At 37.8% G+C, this 15,512-nt stretch overlaps 3 protein-coding genes across 6 annotated transcripts; 1 reads left to right on the forward strand and 2 right to left on the reverse strand.

Moving 5' to 3' along the window:
• Positions 1-186: 186 nt before the first annotated feature.
• Positions 187-1,730, reverse strand: zar1l (zygote arrest 1-like). The gene is made up of 4 exons (XM_043250014.1): positions 1,077-1,730; positions 859-951; positions 519-593; positions 187-454 (listed from the first exon to the last, which is right to left on the reverse strand). Exons 1-4 carry the CDS (start codon positions 1,701-1,703, stop codon positions 311-313), a joined length of 939 nt encoding a protein of 312 aa, XP_043105949.1. The 5' UTR covers positions 1,704-1,730; the 3' UTR covers positions 187-310.
• A 773-nt stretch (positions 1,731-2,503) lies between these two features.
• kl (klotho) lies at positions 2,504-10,442 on the forward strand. 4 transcript variants are annotated; one of them, XM_043250732.1, is made up of 7 exons: positions 2,504-2,662; positions 2,869-3,022; positions 3,707-4,645; positions 5,738-6,248; positions 6,355-6,623; positions 7,505-8,630; positions 9,589-10,442. In XM_043250732.1, the coding sequence occupies exons 3-7, from the start codon at positions 3,827-3,829 to the stop codon at positions 9,927-9,929; spliced, it is 3,066 nt and encodes a 1,021-aa protein (XP_043106667.1). In that variant the 5' UTR covers positions 2,504-2,662; positions 2,869-3,022; positions 3,707-3,826; the 3' UTR covers positions 9,930-10,442. The 4 variants fall into 4 exon arrangements, with proteins under 4 accessions (XP_043106667.1, XP_043106669.1, XP_043106665.1 ...); XM_043250734.1 differs by lacking the exon at positions 2,504-2,662 and having other exon boundaries at positions 2,731-3,022; positions 3,707-3,862; positions 3,971-4,645; XM_043250730.1 differs by lacking the exon at positions 2,504-2,662 and having other exon boundaries at positions 2,731-3,022.
• Positions 10,443-10,529: 87 nt separating this feature from the next.
• On the reverse strand, positions 10,530-14,544 carry rfc3 (replication factor C (activator 1) 3). Its single transcript, XM_043250735.1, has 9 exons — positions 12,949-14,544; positions 12,569-12,706; positions 12,418-12,485; positions 12,247-12,344; positions 11,917-12,098; positions 11,288-11,424; positions 11,045-11,143; positions 10,883-10,952; positions 10,530-10,798 (listed from the first exon to the last, which is right to left on the reverse strand). The coding sequence occupies exons 1-9, from the start codon at positions 13,033-13,035 to the stop codon at positions 10,607-10,609; spliced, it is 1,071 nt and encodes a 356-aa protein (XP_043106670.1). The 5' UTR covers positions 13,036-14,544; the 3' UTR covers positions 10,530-10,606.
• Positions 14,545-15,512: the final 968 nt, after the last annotated feature.

Genomic DNA, 15,512 nt, shown 5'->3' on the forward strand with positions numbered 1-15,512 from the left:
CTGCAGGGTACAAGAAAAGGAGTGATTTTGCACTGGATGAAAGTTGTACCAACGACCTTCTATGGGTTTCAGAGTTTCTTTTAGGAGGGGAGTTTAACCATGAAAATGAGCAGGAATGGCAGAAACACTCAAGTTCTCATTTTTGGGTGAAGTACCCCCATTACAAAGCAGAAACTAACACTGGTATTATGCTGCAATACTTTATTAGTTTATAAATTTATTATAATACAAAAATACAGTACATCCCACGCAAAAACGTCACTTGAGCCCTCGATGAAGATTCTAAAACACATTTATAGACCGGCGCAAATCACACTATGTACTTGAAACTGTAGATGGTGTCACAGGAAAGGCCTTTGCCCTTGCAGCGGCCGCACAGATCCTGGCGGTGAGGACGGCGCATGTCAATGTGCCTCTGCTTCCGTTCACAGCAGCAGCGGGTCTTACAGCAAACCTGACGAAACGGAACATGGTCAAACTTTACAAGCTGCTTCAAATGCACTTGGGACTACTCATACCTGGCACTGAATGGACTCCACTCTATATGGATTCAGTCCCGCCTGGCACTTCCTGCAGTGCTGCTTGAAGTACACCTGTGGAAGTGCCATTGGATTAGCTTTCATTTTAAACAATCACCCAGATTCAGACAAGGTTTAAGCCTAGTCCTCAACTCAAGTCTTCGATTTCAAAGTTGAACCGATTGATCTTAAATTAGTACCTATATTTCGCCTCAAGATACTTAAAAAAGAGGTATGTTAATAAATTACTTCATGAATAAATGTCTGAAACTGGGCGTACAAGTCTTAAAAAATAAATAAATAAATAAAATAAATAAATAAATAAAAATCCACACGCTACCTTGGAGGTTCCCGAGATGCACCACACAAACGCACTTTCCCATCGAATATTGCACTTACTGCAGTGATAAAATCCATATTTCTGCTCCAGAAACTAAACAAGAATAAGTAGTTAGCATTATACATAACCTCAATGTCACTTGCCAGTTTCAAATGCGTCGTAATTAGAAGCACAGAACTCAAAAGGAGTAATGCCATGGTATCTTCCCCACAACAAACCTGAAAGTTTGACCGTTTATTCCGCTGAATCACAGACTTCCCCTGCGGTGTTTCGCTGTGCGTCGGTTCATCCGGTTTACACTTCTCCTCGTCGTCCGTCTCGCTGTCCGTCTCCTTGCTCTCATCCTCTCCATCGTCCTCGTCCTTACTTTCACCGGTAGTCGTGGATAAGGAGAAAATCCTGCGGTCGAATACGGGAGAGTAGATGGCGACGGGGCGCGAGAAGCGCACGGTGTTGACAGGCGTGCTGGGCAGGGTGTCTTTCAGAGGGCTGACGGACGGCGTCCTCGATAGCGTTAAATCCCATTTATCACCGCGATAAAACAGCGTTTTGGGCCCGAGCGAGCATTGGACAGTGGCGTCTATCTTCGGGTTGACCTGCACGCCGAACTCCCTCGTGTTGGCCTTGCGGAGGCGCGGCGTCAGGTTCGGGTTCACCTGAGATAATATCGCTTTTAACTGCGCGCGCTTGTAAAAGTCGAGATAATCGGGGGCGTCTGGCGCAACGTAGAAACTGTTTCCCTTTTTGTTCCAGTTCTGGGGTTTAAATTTCCCATTGCCGGGATAAAAGGGGAAATAGCCAGGGTAACCTCCACAGTTGTAAGGTGGAATGAGAAACTCTTCCATTGCGGCGTGATCAGGAGCAGAAGCGCTGCTGAATATTTATGTTTTTCCAAAGAGCACGCCTTAATTAGCGCGACCTAATCAGCATTGATCAATTAGCATTGCGAACAGCGTTAGATAAAGATCGATCTCACTGCATTTTTATATTAGTTGACTGTTATAGTTGAAACTGCAATCCAGTGTCCAGTATTTTTAAAATTAATTTTTTTACATTGAATTTATTTAGAGATGATCACTGTTATGTTCTTATAAAAACTGAGAGCGTCCTGCGACATAATTAATAATAAATGATTTATCATACCAAAGGAGAAGCTGAATTATAAATGTAAATATTTATAAAATATTTAATTAAAACTTAATCAATATGCTCTGACAATATATTTATTTATAAGCATTTTATTTTTAATAGATAACAAAATATAAGGTGATTAAATAAGCGAAAACGTACATTTTCTTTATTACATTAATGATAAGTTAATTTATGTCTTGGTTAATTGCGTGTTAATCGACAAAACCAGATTACTGAATAGTCTGTGCTTTTACAGACTCTTTCACTTAGTGGAGATTTGAAGAGCAGTAATAATTCGTCCGGTATGTTGCTAGGCGTTCAGATAAGTGGAGGGTAATAAAAGGTCGATTTAAAATGCCTCTTTGCTTCTGTTATGCAGTTTATGAATGGCAAACAGAGAACGAAGCTAAAGGTTTACTAAAGGCCTTAAATTTTAGGTTCACTATACAGAGCTGTTCAATCTAGATTGCATTACAGGTTAAAGTGTTTTTTGATGATGAGATCATTTCCTGTTTTGCTTTGCCTAGTTACTAGTAGGAACACTGGATCAACTTAAGCAATACGTGATTTTTCAGTTCATGAATTAACAACCTTTGGATTACCACCACCTCCACATGCAGAGGAAGGCCTGAAACCTTTTAAACACAAATATGTGTCATTACTCCATATTTAAGTAAGTTCATTGCTCAGTGAGTGTGTGTGTGTGTGTGTGTGTGTGTGTGTGTGTGTGTGTGTGTGTGTGTGTGTGTGTTTGTTCCAGATGAAAGCACACTTTGGATTTGTTTGCCCTCTTTCTTCTTTTCTGTTCGATTTTTTTCAACTATCTCTATTTATAATTGACCTATATGGAATGAAATCATTTTGGCTATAACCTTTCAGAACATGCATGTCAATGGAACACAATATCACCGTTCACTGTGATATGGAATATATGTTCGTGTAAAACTAACCTTTAACAGCTGACTGACAAGCAAGCCTTGCAATGAAACACAGCTCTCACACCAGTGATTTTTCCTCATCTGGACAGAACAAGGTAGGAGAGGCGTTTTAACATAATATTTTGTGACATTTAGGTGTTATAAAATAATATCTTCTAATATTTAGGTGTTTAAAATAATGTTTTTGATAGCTCCTATGAACTGATTGTAGGAAACAATATTTTTTATTCCTGCCAAAGTAATATTTTATTCATTGAGTTACAGTGTATACATTGGCGGTCAATGTGACTGTAATATTGAGTCATACAGGCGAATAGCCCAGATAATGTGAGCGTGGCCCCTTCAGAAGGCCAAATTGCCAATTTAAAGCTGATAAAACAATCCCAGGGAACATATTATTGGCATTAACATATTACGGTGGCGGTTTTTCCTTCTGGTTTCATTCACATTATCATTATCCATCCAGACGGAGAGTTTCATAAATGCAGTCTGAGCATTTTCAAAATACCTTTTATATATATTTTCAATACTGCAAGCCCTGGACTGTTAACATTCATGTAATGCACTGTATTTCATTCATAAATTGAAAGTCATTGGATAACCAATTTGGATTACTGGATAACTAGGTGATCAGTATTCCTGTAATATGTGCTTCATTTATAAGTTTCAGGCTTAAGACGTATTCAGTTGTCCTTTAGAGCTACTGGAGAAATCATAAATTGTTTGTTTTTGTTGTTGTTGTTGTCCTGTATAATTATGTTTGCCCTATCATACACTAGGAGGAGAAAATGTGTTGTTACGAAGGCTGGAATAGCACAGCGCTTGGATACCTATTTACTCGTCAAGTGCCTGGGTAATAATTGATAGATTTCCTGAGAGGACAAAAAAAAAGGGCCCAGATGGGGCCAGGTGGGTTGCAAACAGCTCGGAGTGAGGTAAGAGACACAACTCGCTTGTTTAACATTTGGAAAGCTCTCCAGTGCTCTGACACAATGAAAGTGACACGGATTGTTTTGGCGTTCGTATTGTTCATTCGTCTACAGTGGACGGCAGCTGCTCCAGGCGCAGGGCTGCACACATGGGATAGGTTTAGCAGACTTCCATATCCCCGTGACAAAGCCTTCCTCTATGACACTTTCCCTGACAAGTTCATGTGGTCTGTCGGCACTGCTGCCTATTCAGTTGAAGGAGCTTGGGAGAAAGATGGGAAAGGTAAGTCTATCTGGGACACTTTCACTCGTGGGGGGACCCGGGTGTCCAGAGGCGACGTAGGCAGTGACAGTTATCACAACATCCCGGGAGACCTCCGAGCCCTGCAGCAACTTGGAGTCAGTCACTACCGCTTTTCTCTGTCCTGGCCGCGCATCTTTTCCAACGGCACCAAAGAGAGCTACAACGAAAAAGGTGTGGAGTATTATAAAAGTCTAATTCGAGGACTGAAGGAAATTAAAGTGCAGCCCGTTGTGACTTTATATCATTGGGACCTGCCAGACAGTTTGCAGACCTTATTTGGAGGCTGGAGCAATTCGCTTATGGTGGAACTGTTCAGAGAATATGCAGATTTTTGTTTTAAAACATTTGGATCAGATGTGAAATTTTGGATTACCATTGATAATCCTTTTGTTGTAGCCTGGCATGGATATGGAACCGGGGTTGTGGCTCCTGGTATCAAAAATGACTCAGATTTGCCTTTCAGAGTCGGACATAATCTTCTAAAGGTAATTTAGAGCCATTTGCATTTATATATTTAATAAACAAAGCTCATTTGCACACATCTCACACAAACCCACATAGTCTTAAAAGAGTTTTCAATATCTGATTATTTTTTTATTATTTAAAAAAAAAAAACATATATACACACATGTTGGGAAGGTTACTTTGGAAATGTAAGTTACTCTATTCAAAATGTAATAAGTAGTGTAACTTTTCAATTACTTTATCAAAGTAATGTAACATTACATTTGATTACTTTTCTGCATTTCTAATATTTTGAACTGTTAATCATTTTGAAAAATTTGAATCAGACCGGGTTAACCTTACAGCAGCACTCAACACTTCCTGTAAGACTTCATTACTTGAATTAACATTATAATAAGGAAGTGATAACGCGCATCTTTATTTTGCGATAACAACCGGCTGGATGTACGTTATCCTGCTTATTACATGGCTGTTTTCCACAAAAGTAAATAATTAGAGATAAAACACTGAGTTTAAATATTTGAACACATGAAGAAAGCTGTTGTTAGCAAGCGGCAAGTTCAAACTAGATGGACATTTAAGGGCTTTTATTTCATAACATTTCACTACTTAAATAATGAAGTAATAGTACCTACTGTACTAGTTTGTTAGTTATCTTATAATCCATTACAGTGTACAAAACAAAATCACAGCAATTGTGGAGAGTTAGTAGAATTAAGAAATTGTACACATAATTGATTTGAGATTTATTTTATTAGCTAACAAAACTCTGTTCCTAGCAAGCATATAGAACCAACTTTAGTTATCAGAATAAATCAGTTACCAGTTATTGTCGGGAAATAACATATGTACCTTCAAATATCATGGCTGACTAATCAGAATAAAGCATTTCACAGAGCTACGTAATAACTTAATTTAAAGCACAGCCACCACAAAATCAGGCTTAACACCTCTTATTTTCTATGAGATTATTCTAAAGGTTAAATACAAATTTAAAATCATGACAAGAAGTTTTGAAATCAAATCATCACATAGTTCTGACAATTAACTAATTAACATCTAACAATGCCATGTATTCACCCTTTATTTTTCTGACCTGTGTTGTCTCCTAGGCTCATGCAGCAGCCTGGCACTTGTACGACGATCGTTATCGTTCCGGTCAGGGTGGGCGAGTGTCCATGGCTCTGGCCTCCCACTGGATCAAACCTAGCAGAACCAGACAGGAGAACAGAAAAGCCTGCCAGTGTTCTCTGGACTTTGTGCTCGGCTGGTTCGCCCGACCATTGTTTGTGGATGGAGACTATCCACCCTGCATGAAACACAATTTAACCCACAGACTGCCGTCTTTCACAGAGGCTGAGAGCTTGTACGTTAATGGAACGGCAGACTTCTTTGCTCTGTCTCACGGACCTGCTCTTAGCTTTCAGCTGATCAATGACAGTCTGCGCTTTAGCCAGACAGAAGACCTGGGTCTGAGGATGCTGCTGTACTGGGTCCGTGCTGAATACAGCAATCCTCCCATATTTGTGGTGGAGAGCGGTTGGTATGGAAGTGGCAACACGAAAACAAAGGACGCCAAGCATATGTACTACCTAAAACGCTTCATTATGGAGACTCTAAAAGGTACACGGATGAATTGAGGGTGTTTAATGAAATAACAACAATAGAATTAATGTTAAAGAAGCATTTACAATGTCGATTGTAAAGAATGATTTTCTTCTCTCTATAGCAATCCGCTTTGACAGAGTTAACGTGATTGGTTACACTGCCTGGTCTCTGCTGGACGGTTATGAGTGGTACCGTGAATATGCGATACGAAGAGGGCTATTCTATGTGGATTTCAACACTCCTGATCTGAAAAGAGAGCCAAAGACATCTGCCACTTTCTATAGCAAACTCATAGAGAAGAATGGCTTCCCTCAGCTGCCTGAGAACCGGCCTGCACAGGGCGTCTTTCCCTGTGACTTTGCCTGGGGAGTTGCAGCCAACTCAATACAGGTACATTTTTAAAGGACACCTATTATGCAAAATCCACTTTGACATGGTGTTTGGACATAAATATGTGCTGGCAGTGTGTGAACACAACCTCTGTACAATTAAAATCCATCCACACCTTATTTTATAATCTTTATTTTATAAAACCAAATCAGTCTCACCAGTCATGCCCTTTTGATTCTCTAAGCAATGTGACGTCACATCACCCATGTACATAGATATGTGGTATATTGTATATTCTGTGCTGTCTAATGATCAATCACGATTAATCAATCGATCCAAATGAAAGTTTTTGCTTACAAAATATATGTGTGTACTGTAAATATTTATTATGTGTATATATAAAGGCACACATAAAGCATATGTTAAAAATATTTACATGTATTTATATGTATATATTCATATTGATATAACTCATATATCAGCAATTTGACAATTAATATATATATATATATATATATATATATATATATATATATATATATATATATATATATATATATATATATATATATATATATATATGTATATATATATGTATATATATGTATATATGAATTTTGAATATATGAATATTGATGGTTGAATATTAATTAATACAATAGTTAACCTTGTATTACATCTAACTGCACACATTGCATAAAAATAAAAGCAAACGGCTTTAGTTTACACTTTAGGCCAGCAAACCAAACTTGATTTTTCTTGTTTATCCCACTCAAAGGTCACTTTGGTAGAATTTAGATTCTGTGTAGATCTTATGATATGTTTAACTTTAGTATTTGATCTTTGTTTAAACTTTACACATTGATAAACGTCATCGGATGTTTAAAAAAAAGTTTTTATTTAATTTCTTTTTAATTTGGCCTTCTGATCCTGTTTCGAAGGTTGATACTATACCTACCCAGTTTGCCGACCCTAATGTTTACATCTGGAACATTTCTGGTAACGGAGAGCTGAAGAAGGTCCCGGGTGTGCTTGTGCCCCCTATGCACAGGAAACACCACTGTGCTGATTTCGGCAGCATCCTTCAGCAGGTGTCTGACGTGCACCGTATGGAAGTCTCACACTTCCACTTCTCCCTTAACTGGTCCTCCGTCACCCCAACAGGCCGAGTGTCAGATGCTAACGAAACACTTCTAAAATACTACCATTGCTTTGTCAGTGAGCTACAAAAGGTTAACGTAACCCCTGTCGTGACTCTTTGGCACCACACAGGGAAACTGTCCAGCCTGCCAGCACCCATGGAATCTGACGGGGGCTGGCAGAGCGAGGAGACAGTTCAGGCCTTTGCAGACTACGCCAGGTTGTGTTTCCAACGACTAGGAGCTCATGTGAAGCTGTGGATCACTCTGAATGAACCTAACGATGAGGATCTTGAATACACTATGGGCCATCAGCTGCTCCGTGCGCATGCTTTAGCTTGGCACATCTATGACACGGAATTTCGCAAAGCCCAAGGTGGTAAAGCGTCACTGGTTCTTCATATGGACTGGGTCGAACCTGCGTTTTCTTTCAACAGAGAAGACGTTGAGCCTGCAAACCGAGTCCTGGACTTTCGAGTGGGCTGGTTTGCAGAGCCTATCTTCGGGAGTGGCGATTACCCAGCGGTGATGCGTAGTTGGCTCCAACAGCGAAACAATATCGATCTCTTCAACTACCACTTACCCACATTTAGCGATGAAGATAGGCTGTTGGTTAAAGGAACCTACGATTTCTTTGCCATTAGCCATTTTACTACCTCAATGGTGTATGATGGAGTGGAGGACAAATATACTTTCAAGGACAAGTTGCAGGTACAGCTGATTTCCGACGTGACCTGGATCATGTCTCCGAGACGCAACTCTCCTGTGGTCCCCTGGGGTCTTCGCAAGGCACTGAACTGGGTTAACTCTCGATACAGAGGGGTTCCTATTTACGTGATGGCCAGTGGAGTTCAAGAGGACACTGCTAGGTTTAAGGATAGCTTGCGTGTCTATTACTTTTACAACTACATTAACGAGGCCTTAAAAGGTAAGAAACCATATAATATCATGTGTTGGCTTTCAATACACACGGTACATACAGGGTGTTATATTATACGTTTTATCAGGAGCAATGATGGATGAAATTCTGACAGCTTTTAATGTAAATCAGTGAGATCTTTATAACAGTATTGCAGACAAAAAAAATTATAATGATAGGTGATAAAGGTGATAATTAAATGCTTTTGTTGGAATGGTAAAACATATAATGCGATGTAATACAATGATGATTAAAAAATATACACAAAAATGTTCCTTAAAAGTCCTATATATAATATAAACTACCTGTACAAAAACATCCAATCTATTTAAAGGCTTTAGTAATTTTTACGTTATAATTAAGTTATCATAATATAGTTTTTTTTCTTTTTATTAGTTCCATTACAAACTATTTGGAAATCTCAGTTATTCATATTATTTAAACTATTTTGTTTAAAAACTAATTATATACAGATATTAAACTGTGTAATAAACTTATTGTGAGTGTAATTAAACTTACTGTTTTCTACAATATTATTATAGGTTATTTATTTATAAAATGGGAATTTATAATCATTTTATTATATTTGTTGGGTGTCCAATTTTCTAAATTTAAAACACCTAATTGTTTTACTTTTTTTAGTGCACCAGTACAATAACCCACTTGGATAAGTTCTGATGACTCAAAGCAATGTCATTTCTATTTAGAGGCACAAAGCTCACATTGTACACACACGTCCACACACAACAGCTTAATTATTAAGCAGAAAACTGGGGAAACAGTTTGCTGATCTTAGGAAAACTAGCAAGCCGCTCTTTATCTGAGCTTTGGAAAAAAATATTTGTTTACTATTCCCCAAACACTCGTTAGGCCTTATTTACTTTGACATCTGAATTCGCTTTATAGTTACATCATGAGTTCACGAGTTCCCTTCGGTTGTTTTTTAACTTCTGATTTGTTCTTTTAGCATACAAACTGGACGGAGTCAATCTGAAGGGATATTTTGCATATGCGTTCAGCGACCAGCGGGACCCAGGCTTTGGCATGTATGGTCACGTGCAGGAGGAGGTCATTTCAAAATCTTCACTGGCCCATTACAAAAACATTATCCGCCATAACGGCTTCCCCGCCCCAGGCGCACCTCAGCAGCACTGCCCCTGTGATCCAGTGCAAGGCTTTAGACACTATATCTTCATCAAGCAGCCTGTTGTTGGCTTTCTCTCTCTGGTGAGCTCCTGCATGCTGATCACAGTGTGCCTTATTATCTACTATGCAGCCAAAAGGCACAAAATAACCACCAAGAAATGAAAGAAGATGATTCCACTGCTTTTAATTTAATCGTTTTAATGGTTAGCTTGACAACCTACAAACTATGCTTTTAACTTTTTCTTAAATTGTAGTACTTCTGGAATTTCCTAATGGGTACTACACAAGCGAGAAAGACCTCAACAATTATTTAACTGCAGCTTTACCATATAAAAACACTATTTATTTGTAAAAAGGAAAAAAAGTAGAAGTTTGCACTGCGGCTTGGTTTTTGCACATGAAAATAAAAGTTATGGGGGTGAAATAATTTGTGTTCTGCCATTTTTAAGACCATACTATGGTTAGTTTATGTAAGTGACGTTCCGCAGGTCATGTAATACTTAAATGTATTAAATACATTTTTAATGTTGTACATGTCATAGTAAAGTAACTTTAATATCTTTAATTTTCTATTGTCTAGAATTTATATGCACTCTTAGTTTTCTGTATCCTACCTTGCCCTTTGTATTTATATATTCATGTTTGCAATTTCCATTATATTTGTGCTTGATGTTGTGAAGGTTTTGCTCATTCCTTCTGTGCCTATGTGAAGCTCTGTACTTCTCTGATTATATACCCTAATAGCAATAACAAAAGGTAAAGGACATTTGATGGAATTGCTTTTATTATGAAAAAGAAACATTTAATTAATATATCTTATTCTTTTAGGTAACAGTAGCTCAGAACATAAAGTTGTCAAGTCCATCTTCCATAAACTTCTTGTAGATGGCCATAAATTTAGCTACAAAGGCCTCCAGGTGGTAGACTGCTTTGCTGCCAAGCTGCAGTCTGTGCTCGTAGTATGCTGCCATCTGAGCCACATCAGCCTTAAGGTGTCCATCACAGTTACTTAGCAACTCTGTCACCAGGCCCTGGAATACAATGTAAAGAAACTGTGTAAACCGGTTTCATTTAATCCTGCGATATTTATTTATGCTGCAAATACTCAGCTATACCTTCATGATGACTTCTGCTGGGATGCAGTGAGTCAGAAGTTCATACAATCGTGCCCGAACCTCCAAAAGTCTGTAAAAATATAAACAACGCCAATTTGATTAAAATCAATAAAAGGACAGCAGGAAATATAATTGTGTGCTCGTGTTCACGCATGTCCTGACCTTTGAGGGCTCTGCTGGCTGACTATAGCGTTAGCAGTCTCTCTGAGGTAAACCTCCCAGTCTGTCTCAGGGATGTCCTGGTCTGGAGAGAATGGATATCTGCAGGAAAGTCGATTTGGGAATAGATTACCGAAACTGAACGTGTGGCATACACTTGAGGTGAGTTATCTTTATTCAGAGGCTTCATTTGTGGCCGAACAGTGCTGATCATTAATTTCAATTTCATTCTTTGGGCTGACATACTGTTGAACTCTGCAGGCCTCACACATCAGCAGGGCTTTCCGGAGGTTACGGCCAGATTTTTCAGCGACCTGTTTGGCCAGTTCAGGAGGAAGCAGCAGACCCTCCTTCCTGCACACGCCTGACAGAACACTGCACACCTGAGAGGATGAAGGTCACATGTCACCAAAACACATTTCAATTGAAAACTGACACTAAAATAAATTGAACACATTTTTTTTTATTAAATTGATCTATTTAAGAAAGAATACATATGCTCACCAAGACCAAAAAATGTAATACTGTTAAATATTATTACAACATACAAAGATCTGTTTTATATCTTAATATATTTTCAAATATAATTTATTCCTGTGATGCTAAAGCAGGTGTGTTGTTATCAGTTAGGGCTGCACAATTAATTAAATTTTCTAATTGCAATTGCATTACATTTACGGAAGCCACAATTACGTAATTGTTCAAAGTGACAATTAAAGGTGCAGTGTGTAAATGTAGGCGGCATCTATCAGGTTGAGATTGTGATTTCAAGGGAATAATCGACAATTATTATTTTGTCATTATTTTTGTCAAAATTACAAATGTATTTAATGTCAATTTTGTAGTAATTACTTAAAGGAAAAAGAAAAGTTGACCTCTTCCACACTTGGCAGGGGGACCCTCACAGCCAGACACCTGCTCCTGATAGGGGCGATCACTTTTGAGGTGGAGTTACAGCACAAAATCAGTCGACAAGTGGACATGTACTTCTCCATCGTACGGCGCAAGGCATGCTGGGCGTCTTTAGTGAGACGGTCCACCTCTGTCAGCAGCACGACTGTGGAAAAAAATCATTTTATCATTGCCAGTTCTGTTATAATAGTGTTGTACAGATTATTAATATAAAACTATCAAATCCAGACACCGCTCATAGCTATATAATATTCAGATTAATGATCTAACCCAGTGAAAGAAAGAAGCCGAACCTTTGAACTCCCTTTGAGCACTGGACTGAATCTGCTGAGACTGGGCAACAGTTTTGATCAGCTCCTGAATGACCACACGGTCACTGTTCCCAGCATCACTGAGGACAACATCAGGCATGAGCTTCTACTAAACGTCCAACATACACAGAACAGAGTCGAGCTTTGCCTTACCTTGGATTCACCTCTAGATGGTAGTTGCTGGCAATTGTGTTGATTTCAAGCTTCTTTTTAGATGGAGTCTACGATAGACAAACACAGATAGTTTATGCTGTAGTATTGGGCTATATAATTAGAAAACCTTTCATAGATTTTTTTTTAGTACCGTGATGGACTGGTGTTCAATCCTCAGTTTCTCGACCCCGGGACCGTACAGCTCTCTGAGCAAACACATGATCCGGGTTTTCTTACCAGCACCAGACGGTCCATAAACCAACAAGTGAGGAAAATCACCACACTGCACCTGCCAAATTAATCAGTAAAAGAACATTACCTCATTATATTATTCAGTACTAATATAAGACAGTAGAGCTAATATGTGAAACACGTTAAATGCAAAGTATATTATCGTTGCAACTGTTAACAAACAATTGTATAAAGTATTTTCTTCCAGTAGAGAGTGCAATGATGTACATAAAATATAATTCATATACTCTGACTTAACACCAATAGCACCAGTTCGCTTTCTAGTTTCTGCTTCTTTACCAGATTTTTGAGCTGGTTTGCTTGCTCCTTGTGGTAGTCAAGTTTAGCCAAAGACGATGGCCTGTACTTATCAACCCATAAACTCATTTTCTCCGATGAATGATAAGAATATCGCGCCTCTGTAAAATAAATGCAATGTTATTGTGAGCCGCCTGCTCCCGCGAAGAGTAAACCCGCGCAGTGCGCTGTCAGAGCTGCAGCTACGGGGAACGACGAGGGACAAGGGCTTTCGCGTTTGATAAACTCAACACATTGCACTAATACGTTGTTTAGGAATTATATAAACGCATTTGATTAGAATTATTATTTTTTTTACATAATTCATAGCTTTATTGTGTTCAAATGATGCTTATAGACAAATTATGAGACACTACAAGATATAAAACCACAATAGAAAAAGGCTTTTAGACAGGTTGAATTAACATTCAAAGCTTAACAATATTAACATTAAAAAATTAACAACGCGTTATAATCTATGGCCAGTATACGAGCAGTTTAGTTTATGTAGGCCGTTAGATTTGTTCACGTTGTTCCAGACCCATTTCTTTCATTTTTTAATTTCAATTTATCAAATACAAAATATGATATAAAACAGGCCCCTCCGTAAGAAGTGTTAGCGTTTCATTTTGCCTATAAGTCTGTTGCCTAGGTATGCAAGATTTTTTTACATTTTATTAATTTGTTATTATTATTATTGACAGAGGTTCCTTGACAATACTGAATATTTTGTAGATGTCTTTCCAAGCTGTACTCCCACTGTCCCTGCACTGATGTTTATCTCAAAATGAACTGTATCTCCATTACATTTTTGTCTGTACATATGAGATATTTTGTGAAATTAAAGCACACAAGGCTACACATAGGCTACTGTACAGGGAAAACATAATACAATATGCACGTTTGTTAGTTTTAGCTTTTACTTTATTTTATTAGATTTTTGTTTACTGCAGAACCTCTATTAAATAGTATGAGATGTATGAGATAAGATGAGAATGAGTAAGACAGATTAGTGAAGTGTTAGCTGATAAGATACCTGCATTCTTATACCTATGGTATCTAAGGAATGCTTTTCAAATAACAGAAGTATTCTTGCATTGTAGTTAAGGAATTTTAGCAATAGGCCTAAGCTCTGCGGTCTTGCCAACACACGTTGAATTGTTGAAATTATTACAATTCCCAAAACCAAAAAAAAAAAATTATATATATGTATATATAATTCTAACACAGGTGAAGGTAATTGTGGTTTACACTGTGTATTTGTAAAACCTTGTATATGTTTGTTTGGATGCATACAGCTCGAGAGGAACACATGGTTCAATGATGCCTGGGAAAATGTTGAAAATGTATGTTTTAATTGATTACAAAAAAAAAAAAAGAAACTACTAACTCTAATTTTAATAATAGTAGACTAAATTTAAGACCTGTCACGACTTCTACTATTATACAATACTTCATTTAGTGTTTATTTTATGTAAAATAGTATGCTACAAATGTGTAGTATATGTACTGTATTTCATTCAAGCTGTTAAATCTTCATGGCCAAGTCTGAATCATGCAGATGATATAAAAGTATACCACTAGATGGCAGTAACACCTATGCTTGCGAAATGTTCTGTTTTCATTATTGAGGTCTAATAGCTATAGAAATGTATACATACACTATTGATCAAATATTATATTTGTAACACTTTTATTTTATCAAGGATGTTTTAAATTGATTAAAAGTGACAGTAAGGACATTTACAATGTTACAGAAGATTTATATTTCAAATACATAAATGCATTAAGAGCATTAAGAGACTTCTTTCAAAGACATTAGAAAAATTGTACCCCAAGTCCAAAGTTTAGAACAGTGCTGTAAGAGATCATAGAGCAAGCATGGATGGATTGTTTGCGTTGAACAGGTAGGACAGTTCATACGATTGTAAGGCATTAAAGTCTTCATCAGTTCGGTTAGTGTGACCAGATGCCAGGCAGTCCTGATATTTACTTTTCCCAGCATGCATTGGAGCATACTGTTATGAATTCTGAGAACGCACATCTTGCTTTTTGCATCGCTGTCAGTCTGTATCCAGTCACTGAGGCTCAGAGACACTTTGAAGCCCCAAAAGAGTTTATTTATATCTCTGGGTTGTGAGTTTGTGGCATGGAGATGAACATGCAGTGAGGCTTCATTATGCTGCTTAAATGAAAGCATGACAACTATATGACTAGAGTTTTGCATTTTGGTAAGAGTTTTTGCCTATTAGTTAGGTAGCTAGGATATTCTTAATTTGTGATTGTGTTTTATTTTTAGGGTTAACCAACGTTTAGAGGTTTGTTAAAATTCAAGTAAAAAATAATCAAATATTTCACGACACGTGTATATATAACATACACTGATGTGTTTTTTTTCTTTCCATAGTGATTAATAATATATTGCATTCTTGGCTTATTTAATGCTAAGCGCTCTCAGTAGTGCAAAGGTGTTTTTTAAAAGTGGGTCAGTCTGTCATTCCTACTTTCTTGTTCTGTTTTTACTTTCTTTAACCTTGCCATCCGCATCGCCACGGTCAGGGCCAGTT

Source organism: Puntigrus tetrazona, chromosome 10, assembly GCF_018831695.1.
Source record: "Puntigrus tetrazona isolate hp1 chromosome 10, ASM1883169v1, whole genome shotgun sequence".
Classification (NCBI taxonomy): domain Eukaryota; kingdom Metazoa; phylum Chordata; class Actinopteri; order Cypriniformes; family Cyprinidae; genus Puntigrus; species Puntigrus tetrazona.

What these genes read in the sequence shown, in the direction of transcription:
- zar1l (XM_043250014.1), bottom strand. Translation starts at nt 1,703, where the DNA reads ATGGAAGAGTTTCTCATTCCACCTTACAACTGTGGAGGTTACCCTGGC. An exon ending in GCATCTCGGGAACCTCCAAG is followed by an intron (nt 594 to 858) that starts GTAGCGTGTGGA and finishes GCACTTCCACAG; the next exon opens with GTGTACTTCAAGCAGCACTG. An exon ending in TGGAGTCCATTCAGTGCCAG is followed by an intron (nt 455 to 518) that starts GTATGAGTAGTC and finishes CCGTTTCGTCAG; the next exon opens with GTTTGCTGTAAGACCCGCTG.
- kl (XM_043250732.1), top strand. Translation starts at nt 3,827, where the DNA reads ATGGGGCCAGGTGGGTTGCAAACAGCTCGGAGTGAGGTAAGAGACACA. An exon ending in TCGGACATAATCTTCTAAAG is followed by an intron (nt 4,646 to 5,737) that starts GTAATTTAGAGC and finishes GTTGTCTCCTAG; the next exon opens with GCTCATGCAGCAGCCTGGCA. An exon ending in TTGCAGCCAACTCAATACAG is followed by an intron (nt 6,624 to 7,504) that starts GTACATTTTTAA and finishes CCTGTTTCGAAG; the next exon opens with GTTGATACTATACCTACCCA.
- rfc3 (XM_043250735.1), bottom strand. Translation starts at nt 13,035, where the DNA reads ATGAGTTTATGGGTTGATAAGTACAGGCCATCGTCTTTGGCTAAACTT. An exon ending in CCCTGCCAAGTGTGGAAGAG is followed by an intron (nt 11,425 to 11,916) that starts GTCAACTTTTCT and finishes TCATCCTCTCAG; the next exon opens with GTGTGCAGTGTTCTGTCAGG. An exon ending in GAGGCCTGCAGAGTTCAACA is followed by an intron (nt 11,144 to 11,287) that starts GTATGTCAGCCC and finishes ACTTTCCTGCAG; the next exon opens with ATATCCATTCTCTCCAGACC.